This window comes from Diceros bicornis, chromosome 9 (assembly GCF_020826845.1).
Source record: "Diceros bicornis minor isolate mBicDic1 chromosome 9, mDicBic1.mat.cur, whole genome shotgun sequence".
Taxonomy (NCBI): Eukaryota; Metazoa; Chordata; class Mammalia; order Perissodactyla; family Rhinocerotidae; genus Diceros; species Diceros bicornis.
In genome coordinates this window covers 86,354,133-86,369,204 of record NC_080748.1, presented here as the reverse complement: position 1 = coordinate 86,369,204, position 15,072 = coordinate 86,354,133, and the positions used below count along the sequence as shown (strand labels likewise).

Sequence of the window (15,072 nt, the reverse complement as noted above, 5' to 3'; positions counted from 1 at the left end):
ACCATTGGAGGATGATAAAGACGTTATCAAATATCTCTTGATATAGTCAGATTTTTTCCCCTTTTAATCTATTGATATAAATAATTATAATAATAGTTTCTGGTGAGGCATCCTAGCTCAGAGGAAAGGATGGTGAATTAAATAAAAGGTGCTGGCCTGGCTGATAAAGAGAAAATGCTGCCCAGAAGGAAACATAGACCCCTACATCATACTCTGCCCCAAGATAAAGTCTAGAGGGATGAAAGAGCTAGGTAATAAAAAAAACTCAATAGGAATACTAAAAGAAAATCATGGATAATATTTCTGTAGTCTAGGAATGGGAAGATCTTAGGAAGACAAGAAACTCAGAAGCCATAAAGGAAGACATTTACCGACTTAACACAAAAATGGAACAAAACAGAAACATGGAACGTACTGTAAACAGTGGTATATGATTGACTTGGAAAAATTAAATTTGTAATAATGATTCACAAATGGTCACTATCCATAATAGCATCCCTATGTATTGATAGGAAAAAGACAAAATTAATAGAAAGACAGGTCAAGGATATGAAAAGACAATTCACAGGAGAAGAAAAGAAATGGCAATGGTGTTGTGAAAATAGGCCCAGCTTCCTTTGTGGTCAGTAAAACAGCAGTGCAAGCAACCATGATTTCACCTCACTGATCAGCAAAATCTAAAATGAGCTGGAATGCAGAATATAGAGCATCCTGTTGGTGGGAGTGTTAATCGACACAACTATTTGGAAAGGAAATATGGCATTGTCTACAAAAATTAAAAATTACTTTGACTCAGCAGTTCTGCTATTAGAAACTGAATTTACAGAAACAAAAGCACAAGTCTGTTAGGACATATGACTGGAAAATGAGAATGGCCTCGTTGTAGTAGCCAGTGAACTGGGAACAACAGTAATTTAGTTTTCTCCTTACCACCCTGTGTCCTTCCTGATGCCAGTGATCGGGCTGGTTGGTGGGGGTGACGAGTGTGAGAAGCACAGTGGACAAGGGAGAAGCTTCTGAGCGTGAGTGGTTCTCTGGGAGAGCCATCAAGAAAAGATCACTTCCTGTGGGGCCATTGGTGGACTGGGTGCTGGCCATTTGTACAGCACAGTCTACCTGTAGCTGACAGTCTGAGCAGAGTACGTTAGCTTAGGCATCTCTGTGTTCCAGGTGTGAGGGACTCGGCAAGTGAGAGCCTGTGAAGCAGAGGGCGGGCACGCTGGTCGAAAGAGCTGCAGCTGCGTACATGACAGGAGGGCAGAAGACCTTGGAAGCAGGCGTGAATTGAATCTTCAACAGCTTTAGGATTCTGCGTGTTTTTACTGGGGTGGGAAAGAGCTCCATATGGACTAGGCAGCCCTACCAGATCCTGGATGTTCCTCAGCAGAGGCTGTAATCGATATTCATTATGATCATAAGTCTTCAAGAAAAAGCTCAACTTGGTGATTCCATTTAGAGGGATATGTATCCAAAATACTTTTTAAAACAAGTTTTATGGTATAGATGGTTAAGTCTCTCTGTATCTGGAGAACTTTGCTGTCTAGAATAACTTATTCTTTGATGTTACTGTTAGCTACTATTTTGCCGTAAATATCACTTTTTAATGTTTCAATGCCTCTTTGTTTTCAGTTTTTTGTAGCATCAGATCCGACAGTTAAAACAGATCGACTGTGGCATGACAAGTATACTTTAAGGAAATCAATGATTCCTTCATTTATTACGATGGATCAATCTAGGAAGGTAGGGTTAAAAGAGGTTTGTGTGATTTTGATATTTTAATGCTATATCTACCTGGATCATGTGACAAAACTAATCTTCAGTTAAACGCAGTTTTATTGTATTTTAGGATTAACATTCTTGAGATCAAGTATGTATTAACTGAATACATCAACATATTAATATGTTTGTTAATAATATATCTTTTCAGTTCCCAGAATTCACTTGATACTATCCCAGATGTTCTTGTTATTTAGTTTTTAATCAATAGTCAATTTATTTCTTATGAATATTTGTAGTGGTTGGACAATTGATCATTTTAATTTTATATAAAGATAACTTTAGGATATTTTCGTTTTTTAGGTTCTTTTGATAGGAAAGTCCATAAATTTCCTGCACCAAGTTTGTCATGACCAGACACCCACTACAAAGATGATAGCTGTGACCAAGTCTGCAGAATCACCTCAGGATGGTATGATGGTGATGATGATGATGGTGACAGTGATGATAATGTGATGGTATGATGGTGACAGTGGGTGATGGTGACAGTGATGATAATGTGATGGTATGATGGTGGTGATGGTGACAGTGATGATAATGTGATGGTATGGTGGTAGTGATGATGGTGATGGGGACAGTGGTGATGGGGGCAGTGATGATAATGTGATGGTATGATGGTGGTGGTGATGGTCATGATGATGATGGTGGGGTGGTGATGATGGTAATGGTGGTGGTGGTGATATATATTGCTTGAAGTATTTTTTGTTCAACAAGACTGACAGATTTTCTGAATTATTATCCAAAATACCTTAATACACAGTGTGATATATATAAAATAATCTCTTAACCTGTAAATTTTGAATTCTCTTTTTTTATACAGAGTTAAACAATAGATATAGGAATAGATGTAGCTCTTTTACCCTTCTTAGTAATTTGTGTTACTGTGATAGAGTGATAGTATGCCAAAATAAGAACAGAAAGGAGAAAATGTAGCTAACGGTAGCCATACTTTGGAACTCAAAGACTTGTTCAGAAATCAGCAAAGATTTACAAGTCTGTATGCAAAATGCTGCATTAATTGCTGTCTGCAGTAAATGTCCTGTGGTTTTTCGTCATTCACTGCTGTCCTCTCTTCCGTTTTTTCCATTTGCTGCCTGCCTCTACTCAGTAGCTTCATGGTGTTTTGTGTGTGGCTAACCTATATAGCTTGCCAGTCTTGGGTGCATTTGCTGTTTATATTGTCACCTTGGTTCATTCAAGTTCACTTTGTATAGGACAGTGTGCTAGCTATAGGGGAGTAATTCACCACGGCTATGCCTTTCACGAGCTTAAAATGTAGGTATGGAGATAAGACGTACAATAAAATGAAATAATAAGTAATCAGTCAATCATTAATAAAAGAAAGTAATCAATGAAATGAGATGTACAGTGAAATTGCTTTAAGTACACAGAACAATATTGTCGGCTATAGGCACTGTGCTCTAATACATATCCAGAACTTACTCATCTTGCAGAACTGAAAGTTTGTACTCTTTAACCTTCACCTCCCTGTTTCTCCCTCCCTCTAGCCCCTGCAGCCACCATTCTGCTCTCTATTTTATGAGTTTGACTATGTTAGATTCCATGTATAAGTGGAATCTAAAGACACAATATTTGTCTTTCTTTTGTCTGGCTTATTTCACTTAGCATAATGTCCTCCAGCTCCATCCATGTTGTCACAAATGGCAGAATTACCTTCTTTTTAAAGGTTAAATAATATTCTGTTGTATGCATATACCACATTTTCTTTAATCATTCATCTGTCAGTGGTCATTTAGGTTGTTTCCACATCTTGGCTATTGTGAATAATGCTGCTGTGAACATGGGAGTGCAGGTATCTTTTTGAGATCCTGATTTCAATTCCTTTGGATAAATACCCATTGGTGGGATTGCTTGATCATACGGTAGTTCTATTTTTAATTTTTGAGGAAGCTCCGTACTGTTTCCCACGGTGGCTGTGCTGCTTTAGACTCCCACCAGCAGTGCACGGGGTCCCTTTTCTCCATGTCCTTGCAGCGGTTGTTATCTCTTGTCTTTTTGATGACAGGTGTGAGGTGAGATCTCTTTGTGGTTTGATCTGCATTTCCCTGATTATCTGTGATGTTGAGCATCTTTTCATGTAGCTGTTGGCCCAGTTTGATTTTCGGTATCTGAGAGGACCCACTAGAGGAGATTTCCAGAATGTATGGGAAATGCTGTACTGAAATCTGGATCAAGGTCGGGGCTGACTGTAGCCACTTGGGAATCACTGTGCTGGTTAAGGACAGGGCCACAGGGCAGAGCGGCAGCTCTAGCTGTCGGGGTCCAACGCCTCTCCCTCTCACCCCTCCTGCCCCCCCACAACTGCATTTAACACACAATTTTTCATATACGTTTTAGGGATCCATCGACCCAGGTTAGTTCCTAGGATAGAGAGAGATGTGACCCTAGTACAGATTTCGGGAAATACCTATGTTTAAGAGGTGGAAAAAGGAAGAAGAGCCAGGAGGAGTTGCCTTGATAGCTTTTGACATTTTCTTAGTGCCTAGAGAAGACAACCAACTTGAGAGGCCAAGTGGGGCGTGCCCAGGCCTGCTGTGGAGACCCACAGGCGTGGACCGTACAGCGTCTCGTAAAGGCTCGGCGTGCAGGAGGCTCCATAGAGATTGCTGCTGCTGTTAGATCACTGCCAGCACGGTGTCCACTGCCATGCCCGCTGTCCTCTCCACTCCATAGTCTGCAGAACGAGGGTGGTTTTTGCTATTAAGCTTATAGTACATTAGTGAAGATAAAAGATACAAACCCTGAAGGACTGCTAATAATACAAAAAACAATGGAAAAAGTCAAATTTATATTTCTTATATGTGAAAAAATTTTGATGATTTAAAAGTATGACTAAAGAATAAAGAGTAAATTTTTACAAACGGGAAGATAAGGTACACCTAAGCCATTAAGGAACAAACCGTGTACAAGGAAGCTCTGAATCACATGTCTTCTGATAGGCCACTTTGGGCTGAAATTGGTGAATATTAAACCTTTTCTTTGGAATGAAAATCCTTAATGACTCAAACAATGGTACAGTAAAAATATTTCTGGGGGGAAATATTTACATTTTTAAAACTAAGTAGATCAACAGAAATATATGCCCCACCCCACACCCCAAAATATGCCCATGGAGCAGCTCACCGAGGGTGTCCTTGGGTGGCTGTGTCCTCAGGCTTCACTGCTGCAAAGAGTGCACGCTCTCCTCACTGGACATGCTGCGGTCCCATATGCACGTGTAATTGGAATTGTAGCAGTACTCAGAACACTCAGAAAACAAGCCTAACGTCTCTCGGTCTTCAGGTTGGTAACTGAGGTAGTGGGGATAGACTTCAACTGGACCCTAAAGAGCTTGCCTCTTTATCTTGCTTAACCTGGACAAGTATCCTACCTTTTCTTAATCCTAGATTGTTTCTCAACAGTGGAATTGTTTTCTAGCTTGTGTTATGGTTTTTAAATAAAATCAAGTATTTAGATATATTTCATGAATAGTTTTGTGCTATACAGATATAAAATAGCATTAAAAAGCTCTGTTATGTCTATAATCTCCACGTGCTGTTTCTTTCCAATGTAAAGCTATGGAAATGCTTATTTTTTTTATGTTACTGCTTAGAGTCTTGCTTCCTCAGTGGTGACAGCCTGCTCTGTTACGTGTCCCTGGAAATCTCCACACCTGTCCTCAGTCTTTACTCTGATGCTCTGATATGGCCGCATGGCAGCAGTACTAACCTTTACACCGAATTTCACAGTTCACAAAGCTCATTACATGTCCCATTTGGTTTATTCTCGAGACTAGTTTTGAAAATGTCTCGTAGGTGTGTGCGGGCGATTCAACACTGACCCGCCCTACGCTCTTTGCACTTTTCACCAAAGTGTTTTAGTGAGATTTCGAGTTAGCTATGTTGTAGAAGGTAATTTGACCCTTAAATGCGTGCAGTGTTGAACAGTGCTGTTAGGGGTTCCTCCTGTAGGTCACAGTGCAGATGTCTGCTGTAAATCCAACCGGACATCAGTGTTTTGGTTTCAGGGGCTTGGGACTCCGGTTTGCCTTCCTGACCACGCTTGCGGCCTGTTTGGCCTGTCACCAATGCCATTTGCAGGCGTTGGCAAGACTTTTGTTCATGTGTGCCTTTAGTTTCTCTCTTGTTAGAATACAAATTATGTATGTATGTGTACTTTTCCCTTTTATTTTTTACAGCTGCAGATTTATTCACAGATTTGGAAAATGCATTTCAGGGGAAAATTGATGCGGCTTATTTTGAGACCAGCAAATATCTATTGGACGTTCTCAATAGAAAGTATAGCTTGCTGGACCACATGCAGGCCATGAGGCGGTACTTGCTTCTGGGTCAAGGAGACTTTATAAGGCACTTAATGGATTTGCTCAAGTAAGAAAACTATTTTGATTTTTATAAATATACAGTAGATTTTAACATGATAAAGTCTTAGAATTTTTGTTTAAAAGAATAAATGACATTAGAGGAAAATTTGTTGAATCTCATAGAACATACTGATAAGATAAAATTGAAAAGAGAAAATCATCACGTTGTCATGTTCAAGTCCCTTAATTTTTTAAATTTATTGTTATTTTTTGTTAATTGATGTTTTAATAGTTTATAACATTGTGAAATTTTGGGTTGTACATTTTTGTTTGTCCATCACCATATATATGTCTCTCTTCACCCCTTGTGCCCACCCCCCACCCCTATTGCCCCTGGTAACCACAATACAGTTTTCTCTGTCCATGTGTTGGTTTATATTCCACATATGAGTGAGATCATACAGTGTTTGTCTTTCTCTTTCTGGCTTACTTCACTTAATACCCTCCAGGCCCATCCATGTTGTTGCAAATGGGACGATTTTGTCTTTTTTTATGGCTGAGTAGTATTCCATTGTATATATATACCACATCTTCTTGATCCAGTCGTCAGTTGAGGGACACTTACATTGCTTCCACTTCTTGGCTGTAGTGAATAATACTGCAATGAACATAGGGGTGCAGAAGCCTCTTTGGATTGTTGATTTCAGGTTCTTTGGCTAGATTCCCAGTAGTGGGATAGTTGGATCATAGGGGATCTCTGTTTTTAATTCATTGAGGAATCTCCATACCGTTTTCCATAGAGGCTGCACCAGTTTGCATTCCCACCAGCTGTGTACGAGGGTTCCTGTTTCTCCACAGCCTCTCCAACATTTGTTTTTTGTCTTGGTGATTATAGCCATCCTAACGGGCGTGAGGTGATATGTTAGTGTTGTTTTGATTTGCATTTCCCTGATGATTAATGATGTTAATGATGTTGAACATCTTTTCACGTGCCTATTGGCCATCTGTATATCTTCTTTGGAGAAGTGTCTATTCATTTCCTCTGCCCATTTTTTGATCGGGTTGTTTGTTTTTTTGTTGTTCAGTTGTGTGAGTTCTTTATATATTATGGAGATCAACCCTTTGTCAGATATATGTTTTGCAAATATTCTCTCCCAGCTGGTGGGTTGTCTGTTCATCTTGATTCTGGTTTTGTTTGTCTTGTAGAAGCTCTTTAATCTGATAAAGTCCTACTTGTTTATTTTTTCTTTAGTTTCCCTAGTCTGGGTAGGTATGTCATCTGAAAAGATTCCTTTATGTCAAGTCCCTTTATTTTTGCTTGTGCTCTGGTTTGTCAAGGAGAAGCTTGTGCGCCTTATGAATACTGTATATTTTAAAACAAACATTTTGTTCCATATTTTTAGTTTACATTGTTTCTTGTAAAAAAAAAAATCCCCAGAAAACTCAAAAAACAGATGCTACTACTCTTCGTTTTGTTCCGTGACATTTCTCATGGCATCTTCCCTTCTAGAACTAAATGTATGTCCTTCCTCTCCATCCATGGAGACGCAGACAGCTCTGTCCCAGAGCCTGTCATGCTCCTGGCCCTAGACTAGACCATCAGACCCTCGGGGTGCAATCTGGGGCTCCCAGCAGCACTGGAAGTGAGCGTGCCGAGTGGGGGCCACCGCACGGGATGAGTGTTTCCACTCAGGCATATAAGAACAGAAACCATTATTTTTTGGCATTCCCTTTAGGACACTTAAAATGGCTTTACCTTTCAATCCTACCTGTGCTAGCCATTGATTGTTTCAGGCCTTTGGACCTCAGACTTCACTGTGCATCAGAATCCCCCAGAGAGCTTGTTGAAATGGGTCACTGGGTCCACCAGAGTCTGGTTCACAGATCTGGGATAGAGGCCAAGAATGTACATTTCTGACAGGGTCCCAGCTGAAGGTGATGCCACTGGTGTGAGGGCTGCTCTTTGAGAACCTCTGTTTCAGACACACATGCTCCTGTGGTCCCACCTCTAAGCAGGAGTCAGTCCGCACTAGGAAAAGTAATTCCATTTTTTGAGACACACATAGCGATAACTGACCTTCTGCATGCTCGTGGGTAACAGTGTTCCATCAGTTATCTCATGAAAGGGTCAATTATCTGCTAAACGTAAATGCTGTGTGACTGTGCTTACTGAAGTAGCATTTCTGCACTCTAGGTAAAGAAGGGGATCCCTAGTGAGGTGATACTGGTCGTGAGGTCGATGGTGGAAGTGTGAGTGGTGATGAGTTTTTAAAGGGGAAATGTTCTAGAGATGTCACAGGGCTGAAATGGGCATGCACATGGGGATGTGGGATGCGCAGATCCACAGGTGCAGATGTGCGGATGAGGTGAGCAGGCGCTTCTTACAGTTCAAAGTTAAAGTGAAATTTGAGGTCCCTGGTAACATTACAGATCAGATCATTTAGCTGACTTAACATATTTGCAAAATGCTGGGTTTTAATATTTACAGCGTCTTATTCTTGCTACTAAATGAAAAATTTATTTCTTCTCAAAGACATGTTCTAAGTTTCTAGTTTTAAAAAGGGAATGCTGTCCATCTCTAGCTTGCTTCAGATTTATTCGCATGAAGCTGACGTTGTGGGTCCTTTTTCACCCGTGTCTGATGTTTTTACTGCCATAAAGGCCTGCAGTTGGTATGGTTTATGTGCACACCTGGGGTGATGGGCTGTGTTCTTAACTCGGTCAGCTCTCAGTCACAGAAATGTTCGCTTCATATTTAGAAACCCAGATGAGTAAACCTTAGGAAATGTTTGCTGATAATGCAGTAGTTTTTAGCCTTTGGAGTCGTGATGCCCACGTATCCAACTGTTTTGATTTAATGAAGACCTCTCCTCCCATTGGATCTATGTAGGAAATAGCGATAGTTCATGCTACCAGAGGCCAGTCTTAAGTTTGAAAACTTTATTTGTTAACATGTATGACACATTTAATTATTTCCAATTTAAGCTGAATCAAATTTAATTTTTTTTTTGGTGAGGAAGATTGTCCCTGAGCTAACAGCTGTACCAGTCTTCCTCTATTTTATATGTGGGATGCCGTCATAGCATGGCTTGATGAGTGGTGTGTAGGTCCACGCCTGGGATCTGAACCCATGAACCCCAGGCCACCGAAGTGGAGCACGCGAACTTAACCACTATGCCACTGGCCCAGCCCCAATTTTTTTTGAGATTTTTAAAGAAATATTTTACTTCCCAAAATACTTAGTGAAATCCTATTTATAGTTAATTTTGTGAAACTTTTGTTACCTTGTTGTATTGGTTCCATTTGTCTTTTTAGTTTTTATAATTTTAACTCTTTTTATAATGTTAAGTTCTAACAAAGCTTATTAAGAATTCAAGTAACGTTAAGTTTTTACAAAGCTTATTAAGAATTCAAGTAACATTTTCTTTTATGTTAAAAAAATTCTGTTAAGACCAGAACTTGTCCGTCCAGCTACCACTTTGTATCAACACAACTTGACTGGAATTCTTGAAACTGCCGTCAGAGCCACCAACGCCCAGTTTGACAGTCCTGAGATCCTCAAAAGACTGGATGTGAGGCTGCTGGAGGTACTGCAACTCGGGGTTCTGCACAAAGCTGTGAGCTCTCGCTGAGCCCCGCGCGTTCTTGCTAATGTTTCCCATTTTGTGTAAGGCACTAGTTGCGTCTAGTGGGTAAGAGTTATTACTGGATGACTGGGCAACCTGAGTTGGAATCCCCGCTCTGTCACCTGCTGTGGTGTGATCTTAGACAAGCCACACTGGGTCTCCGTTCTCACCTTACAAAGGGCCCTTCACAGGGCGGGTGGGCAGAGGATGTGCAATGCTGGTCACGGCATTGCTAGCACATCGTGGGTGCTCAGTAAATCGTAGTTCCTGTTACTGTAATGTCGATATCACAGAGATGATGTATAATAATAATTTTATTAAACAGGATGTTTTTAGTTCAAGTTTGAGAGAAGATGGCATTTCTTAGGAGAATGAATATCAGACACGGCATACACTGTTTGCTTAGTTATGATGAAGGGCCATTAGCAGAACCCCTTGGGTTTTTTTTTAAATGTTGACTTTTAAGGATTTGAAACATAAAAGGCAGTGCGTTTTTGTCATTAAAAATAGTGATGGGGGCCGGCCGGCTGGCGCCAGTGGTTACGTGCATGTGCTTCGCTGCGGTGGCTCGGGGTTCGCTGGTTCGGACCCCGGGTGGGCACCGACGCACTGCTTGGCAAGCCATGCTGTGGTGGTGTCTCATATAACGTAGAAGAAGATGGGCACGGATGTTAGCCCAGGGCCAGTCTTCCTCAGCAAAAAAAGAGGAGGATTGGCATCAGATGTTAGCACAGGGCTGATCTTCCTCACACACAAAAAAAATAGTGGTGAATTTTAAACAGATTTTATGATAATCATTCAAAAGTATGCCATTTATTCCAAAATATTTGGAGAGTGCCTACCACGTGCCTGTCGTTTTGCAAACGCTGAGGATACAGAGAGTGACAAAGAGGTGCAGTTCTCTGTTCTCAAGCAGCTAACACTCAGGACTACTGAGAGGTTTTTAAAAATCACTGCCTTTTCTATGGGGATTGGACAGATGCTTCAGCAGCAGGCGTGGCCCTGGTGGAACATCCTGCGCTATCTGTTTTGCTCCTAGGTGTCTCCGGGTGACACAGGGTGGGACGTTTTCAGCCTGGACTACCACGTCGATGGACCCATCGCAACCGTAAGGCCCTCTCTGGTGTCACAGCTGTGCAGACACTGCTCAGGCTGCTGTGTCAGATTGCTTCTTCTCTAAGAACGTCTGTCAGAGTGGTCACTTGACCTTGAGAGTGTACCCCTGAGTGAAGACTGAAGCCAGAACTGTGTGTGGTTTAGATAATCATTCATGAGGGCTGAGATGCTCTGTTTTTTTAAGAATTCTTGAAAATATCATTGGTTCTATCATAGGTTTCAGCAAGTACTTAGTAAATGGATTATTCATTTTATTCCATTATTCTTAGACGCTAGCAACTAATTTAGGATAATTTGAAAGGAACCATAAAGTGTATTCTAGGGGAGTAGTATTTTTTACTACTTAGATAAAATTTGATATTTAGTATTCATTTAAACTGGTGAGAAAATAGCTGTACTTTGTTCATAGGGCTTTTACCGTGCTGAAAGAAATGTACTGTTTCTGTTAACAGTCACCAGATCGTAAAAGATTGACCCCCGAGTTGTCTTTTTATGTGTCTGCAGTTAAAATGCCCTTCTTAAGTGCTCGTTTTTTCTTTATTCAGACTTGAGTAAATTCTCCTTGACCAAGATACCTCTTTGAACTTATTTCAGTCATTTTTATACCTGAAATATTCAAGAAGGACATGCATTTCTTTTAGTTATTGGGAAAAATATTTTGTTAAGAAGTAATGTAATTTGGCTTTAAAATTTCTCCTGGTGGTTCTGGTAGAGTTAGACTCCATGGCTCCTTCTGCCTCTCAAGCTGTAAGTCACAACCCCCCTAGGATACTTTCATCACAGCCGTACTCTGCCTCTGTTCTCTTCTGGATTAACAGCTTTGCTGTTGACGAATGGCTCTGTCGTGTCTACTGTGAAATGGTACCCACTGGTGCAGTTTTTTTTACATATAAATTCCCGATGTTTAAACTCTACCAGATCAAAGCTACCACGTCTTAAATGCATGACTATTCTCTCATTTTTTGTCATATGCAAATTAGTTTTTCATCTTTGACTTATATCCTAAACAGTTTTAAATATTTATAATGTACAAAACAGGATATTTTCACAAATTATTTAAATTAGGAACTTTCATACTATCTACATTGTTCATATTGGTAATTACATACTACTTTTAGTAGTATAAGGTACTCATAGTGTAAAATATACCATAGTAAAGGCAATTACATTGTTTCACAGAATTTAAGTGCCTTGAGTAATGAGCATGGTCTGTATATGCGATTACTTAACTTTTTTCATAATACTGTAGACCTTACTAAGAGTATCAGAGTTAGCATTGCATACCTTGTGCATAAACAATTGATCATGCAACATTATATTTTTAAAAGTTTTAGATTTTTAAAAGCTCTAGTAGAAAGAGTCAAAAGAAGTTTGTATCTTGGGGGCCGCCTGGTGGTGCAAGCGGTTAAGTGCTTGAGCTCTGCTTCAGCGGCCCGAGGTTCGCAGGTTCGGATCCTGGCCGTGCCCGATGCACTGCTTGTCAAGCCATGCTGTAGTGGTGTCCATATAAAGTAGAGGAAGATGGGCACGGATGTTAGCCCAGGGCCAGTCTTCCTCAGCGAAAAGAGGAGGATTGGCATCAGATGTTAGCTCAGGGCTAATCTTCCTCACCAAAAAAAAAAAAAAAAAAAGTTTATATCATAGATTTATTTTAAAAAACAAATTTAAGATAGATCCCTGTCTATGGCTAATAGGTGCCAATTTGTATGGCCACTCCAGTGGGTTGATGGTACAACCTGAGAGGCTAAATTGGGAAGGAGAAGATGAGTAGGGTCTGCCAGGGACGTTGTATGAGAAGTGGTCTCCTGTACGCCTGGTTTTGCCATTCCAGTCCTGGGGTTAGCTTATATCCTGGGTTGGTGTATTTTCAGCTAAATGGCTATACCTATGGCCGTATTATTGTACAGCTATAGGTATTGGGGCTAATTTTAGAAATTGAAATAACTTTTAACTATCAGATTAAATTTTATGCAGTTGTATACAGAAATTACTAGAAAGATAAAAAGAGGACTATTTAAAAATAACTTTTAGGGTCAAATTTTGGCAGTAAATGGTTTTTTCCCCCATTAAATTTAATTTACCCTATTATCTCTATTCCCTTTCTATTCTCATTGAGATTATAATTTTTATAGGGTTTAATTATAATGGGTACATGTCTTATATTAGTTAATTATATCTTATATAATATAGTATAATTTTAACTTCTTACTAATTCTTTGTAGAAGGATATGGAAAGATTATCTTTAATCTTCTCATTTTGATAATGGGCAAAATAAAATCCATTTGTATCTGTCATTGATCTCATTGTTAGATGAGGTGTCAGAAGCTTATTTGTTTAGTATTTCTCTGAACTTGATTCTGTGGTAAGTGATGAACTGAAAGACCATATACGTAGCAATACTAAAATGTGGAGGATGTTTTTCCCTATATAAATGCAGTGAAATATGAATGTCTTCCTCTGAAACAGTTTATATTTCTAAAGAATTGTGATTAAACTGAATTTTTGTAAATCAGGTCATGTTAAATGTGCTCTGGGAGCTTGGTACTTAAAGGATCCCGGTAAGATATCATTTATCTAGCAAAACATCCTTGAAGTTATTTGTGAAGTTGTTTAATCTGGTAATCCTTTATTTCTGTAATAGCAAGGATGTTAATAATGTGGGCAGCACAGCAAAATGGATAATCTCCAAAAGATTCATAGTTGATTTCAGAATCCCTTCAAAGCAGCTCCTAACCGCTCATGTTTAGACATGTAATCATCAGTTAATACTGAGCATCTACCAAGGCTGGCACAAACAGGCACACAGAAGAATAAACAGATAGTCCTTGTGACAGGTGAGAAGTGCCAAGAATATATGAAATAAGAAGACAAGGTAAAGCAGTCTACAGTTAAGTGCTAAAATAGTAAGGGTCAAGCAATGAATGTCTTAAGTGTCTGAAGGAGAGGGAGATTGATGAGACTAGGGAAAGGTGTGTAAAGGGGCAGGTGATTTGGGCAGGAGAGAAGGGTGGACCAGGGCATGGGGCAGTACAAGAGGGTAACGTGAGAAAAGGCCCAAGGGCGTGAAGCAAGCTCTGCAGGAGTGGAGCACCTGCTCCTGGATGCCCAGCCCGGAGCTCTCCTGAGAGCACAGGCCCTGTCCAGTCGCTGTTTCCAGTTCTCTGTACCGGAAGGTGAACACTGGAAACACATGTGAATGGATTCTCTGCTCCAGGCGTCTAGAAAAGGATGAAAATGTGCCCACATTGTTTCAGAAATGTTTTTGGCTACAGTCTGCAGAAAACCCTGTTACCTTTATGCGTGGGACATACTTATAATAGAAAATTATTTGTGGTTTATCTGACATTCAGATTTAGCTGGGTGTCCTGTATTTTTTTTAATTAAATCTGGCCACCATGGGAGGGAGGTGGGCATAGAAGGTATGCCTCACCAGTCGCTACCTGCAGGGCTCATCCTCCCTGCTTGTGAAGCTGTCTTTGCAGTGAAGTGGTCTTCAGAAGCAATAAGCACATGTGTTAAAATCACCTGGAGACCTCTTTTTAGACTGGAGGTTCTTCTAGGCCTGCCTTCTATGAGATCACCATGTCCCCCAAGTGGGTTGGGGTAGAAAACACTGCTACACATTTGAGTTGTAGTTAAGAGCTTACATTTTAGACTAGGTCTAGGCTAGGTTTGAAAATCCTGGTAACACCATTTACTAGCTGTGTGGCCTTAGGCCCCTTTTTTCCTATCTGTAAAATTAGTGTAAAAATATCTACCTTCTGTTATTGTGAGTTTGCTTGACATGTTGCTTAGCACATAAATAATCAGTGTAGTTGTTGTGATACAATGATACTTCCCTAAAATGTACTATATTAGTTGCTTACATACTACTTAGAATTTGTTAGAGTTGATTGTGTGTTGGAAAAAAAAAGAGATTGAGACCTGTACTGCCTGGGAGGATCCTTGTGTCACAGAATACTATCAGCTTGTCTTCTGCTTTCAGGTGTTCACTCGAGAATGTATGAGCCACTACCTGAGAGTATTTAACTTCCTTTGGAGGGCTAAGCGGATGGAATACATCCTTACAGACATACGAAAGGGGCACATGTGCAATGCGAAGCTCCTGCGGAATATGCCAGGTAAACCCATCAGAAGGCAGGCGGGGTGAACTGCGTCCCTGTCTGGCATGTGCTTACCAGCAGCATCACACTCGGTGGTTTCCAGCAGCTTAACAAAAAATGAAAGTGTAC

General features: G+C 40.3%; 1 protein-coding gene across 1 annotated transcript in view; it reads left to right on the top strand.

Moving 5' to 3' along the window:
- Nucleotides 1-15,072, top strand: part of TUBGCP3 (tubulin gamma complex component 3) — a 79,747-nt gene that overhangs the window by 38,345 nt on the left and 26,330 nt on the right. Inside the window, exons 12-17 of the mRNA XM_058548504.1 lie at nt 1,630-1,740; nt 2,080-2,188; nt 5,975-6,164; nt 9,549-9,684; nt 10,763-10,831; nt 14,826-14,961. Of these exons, the coding sequence (XP_058404487.1) occupies nt 1,630-1,740; nt 2,080-2,188; nt 5,975-6,164; nt 9,549-9,684; nt 10,763-10,831; nt 14,826-14,961 (751 nt within the window). The remainder of the gene's footprint in view (nt 1-1,629; nt 1,741-2,079; nt 2,189-5,974; nt 6,165-9,548; nt 9,685-10,762; nt 10,832-14,825; nt 14,962-15,072) is intronic.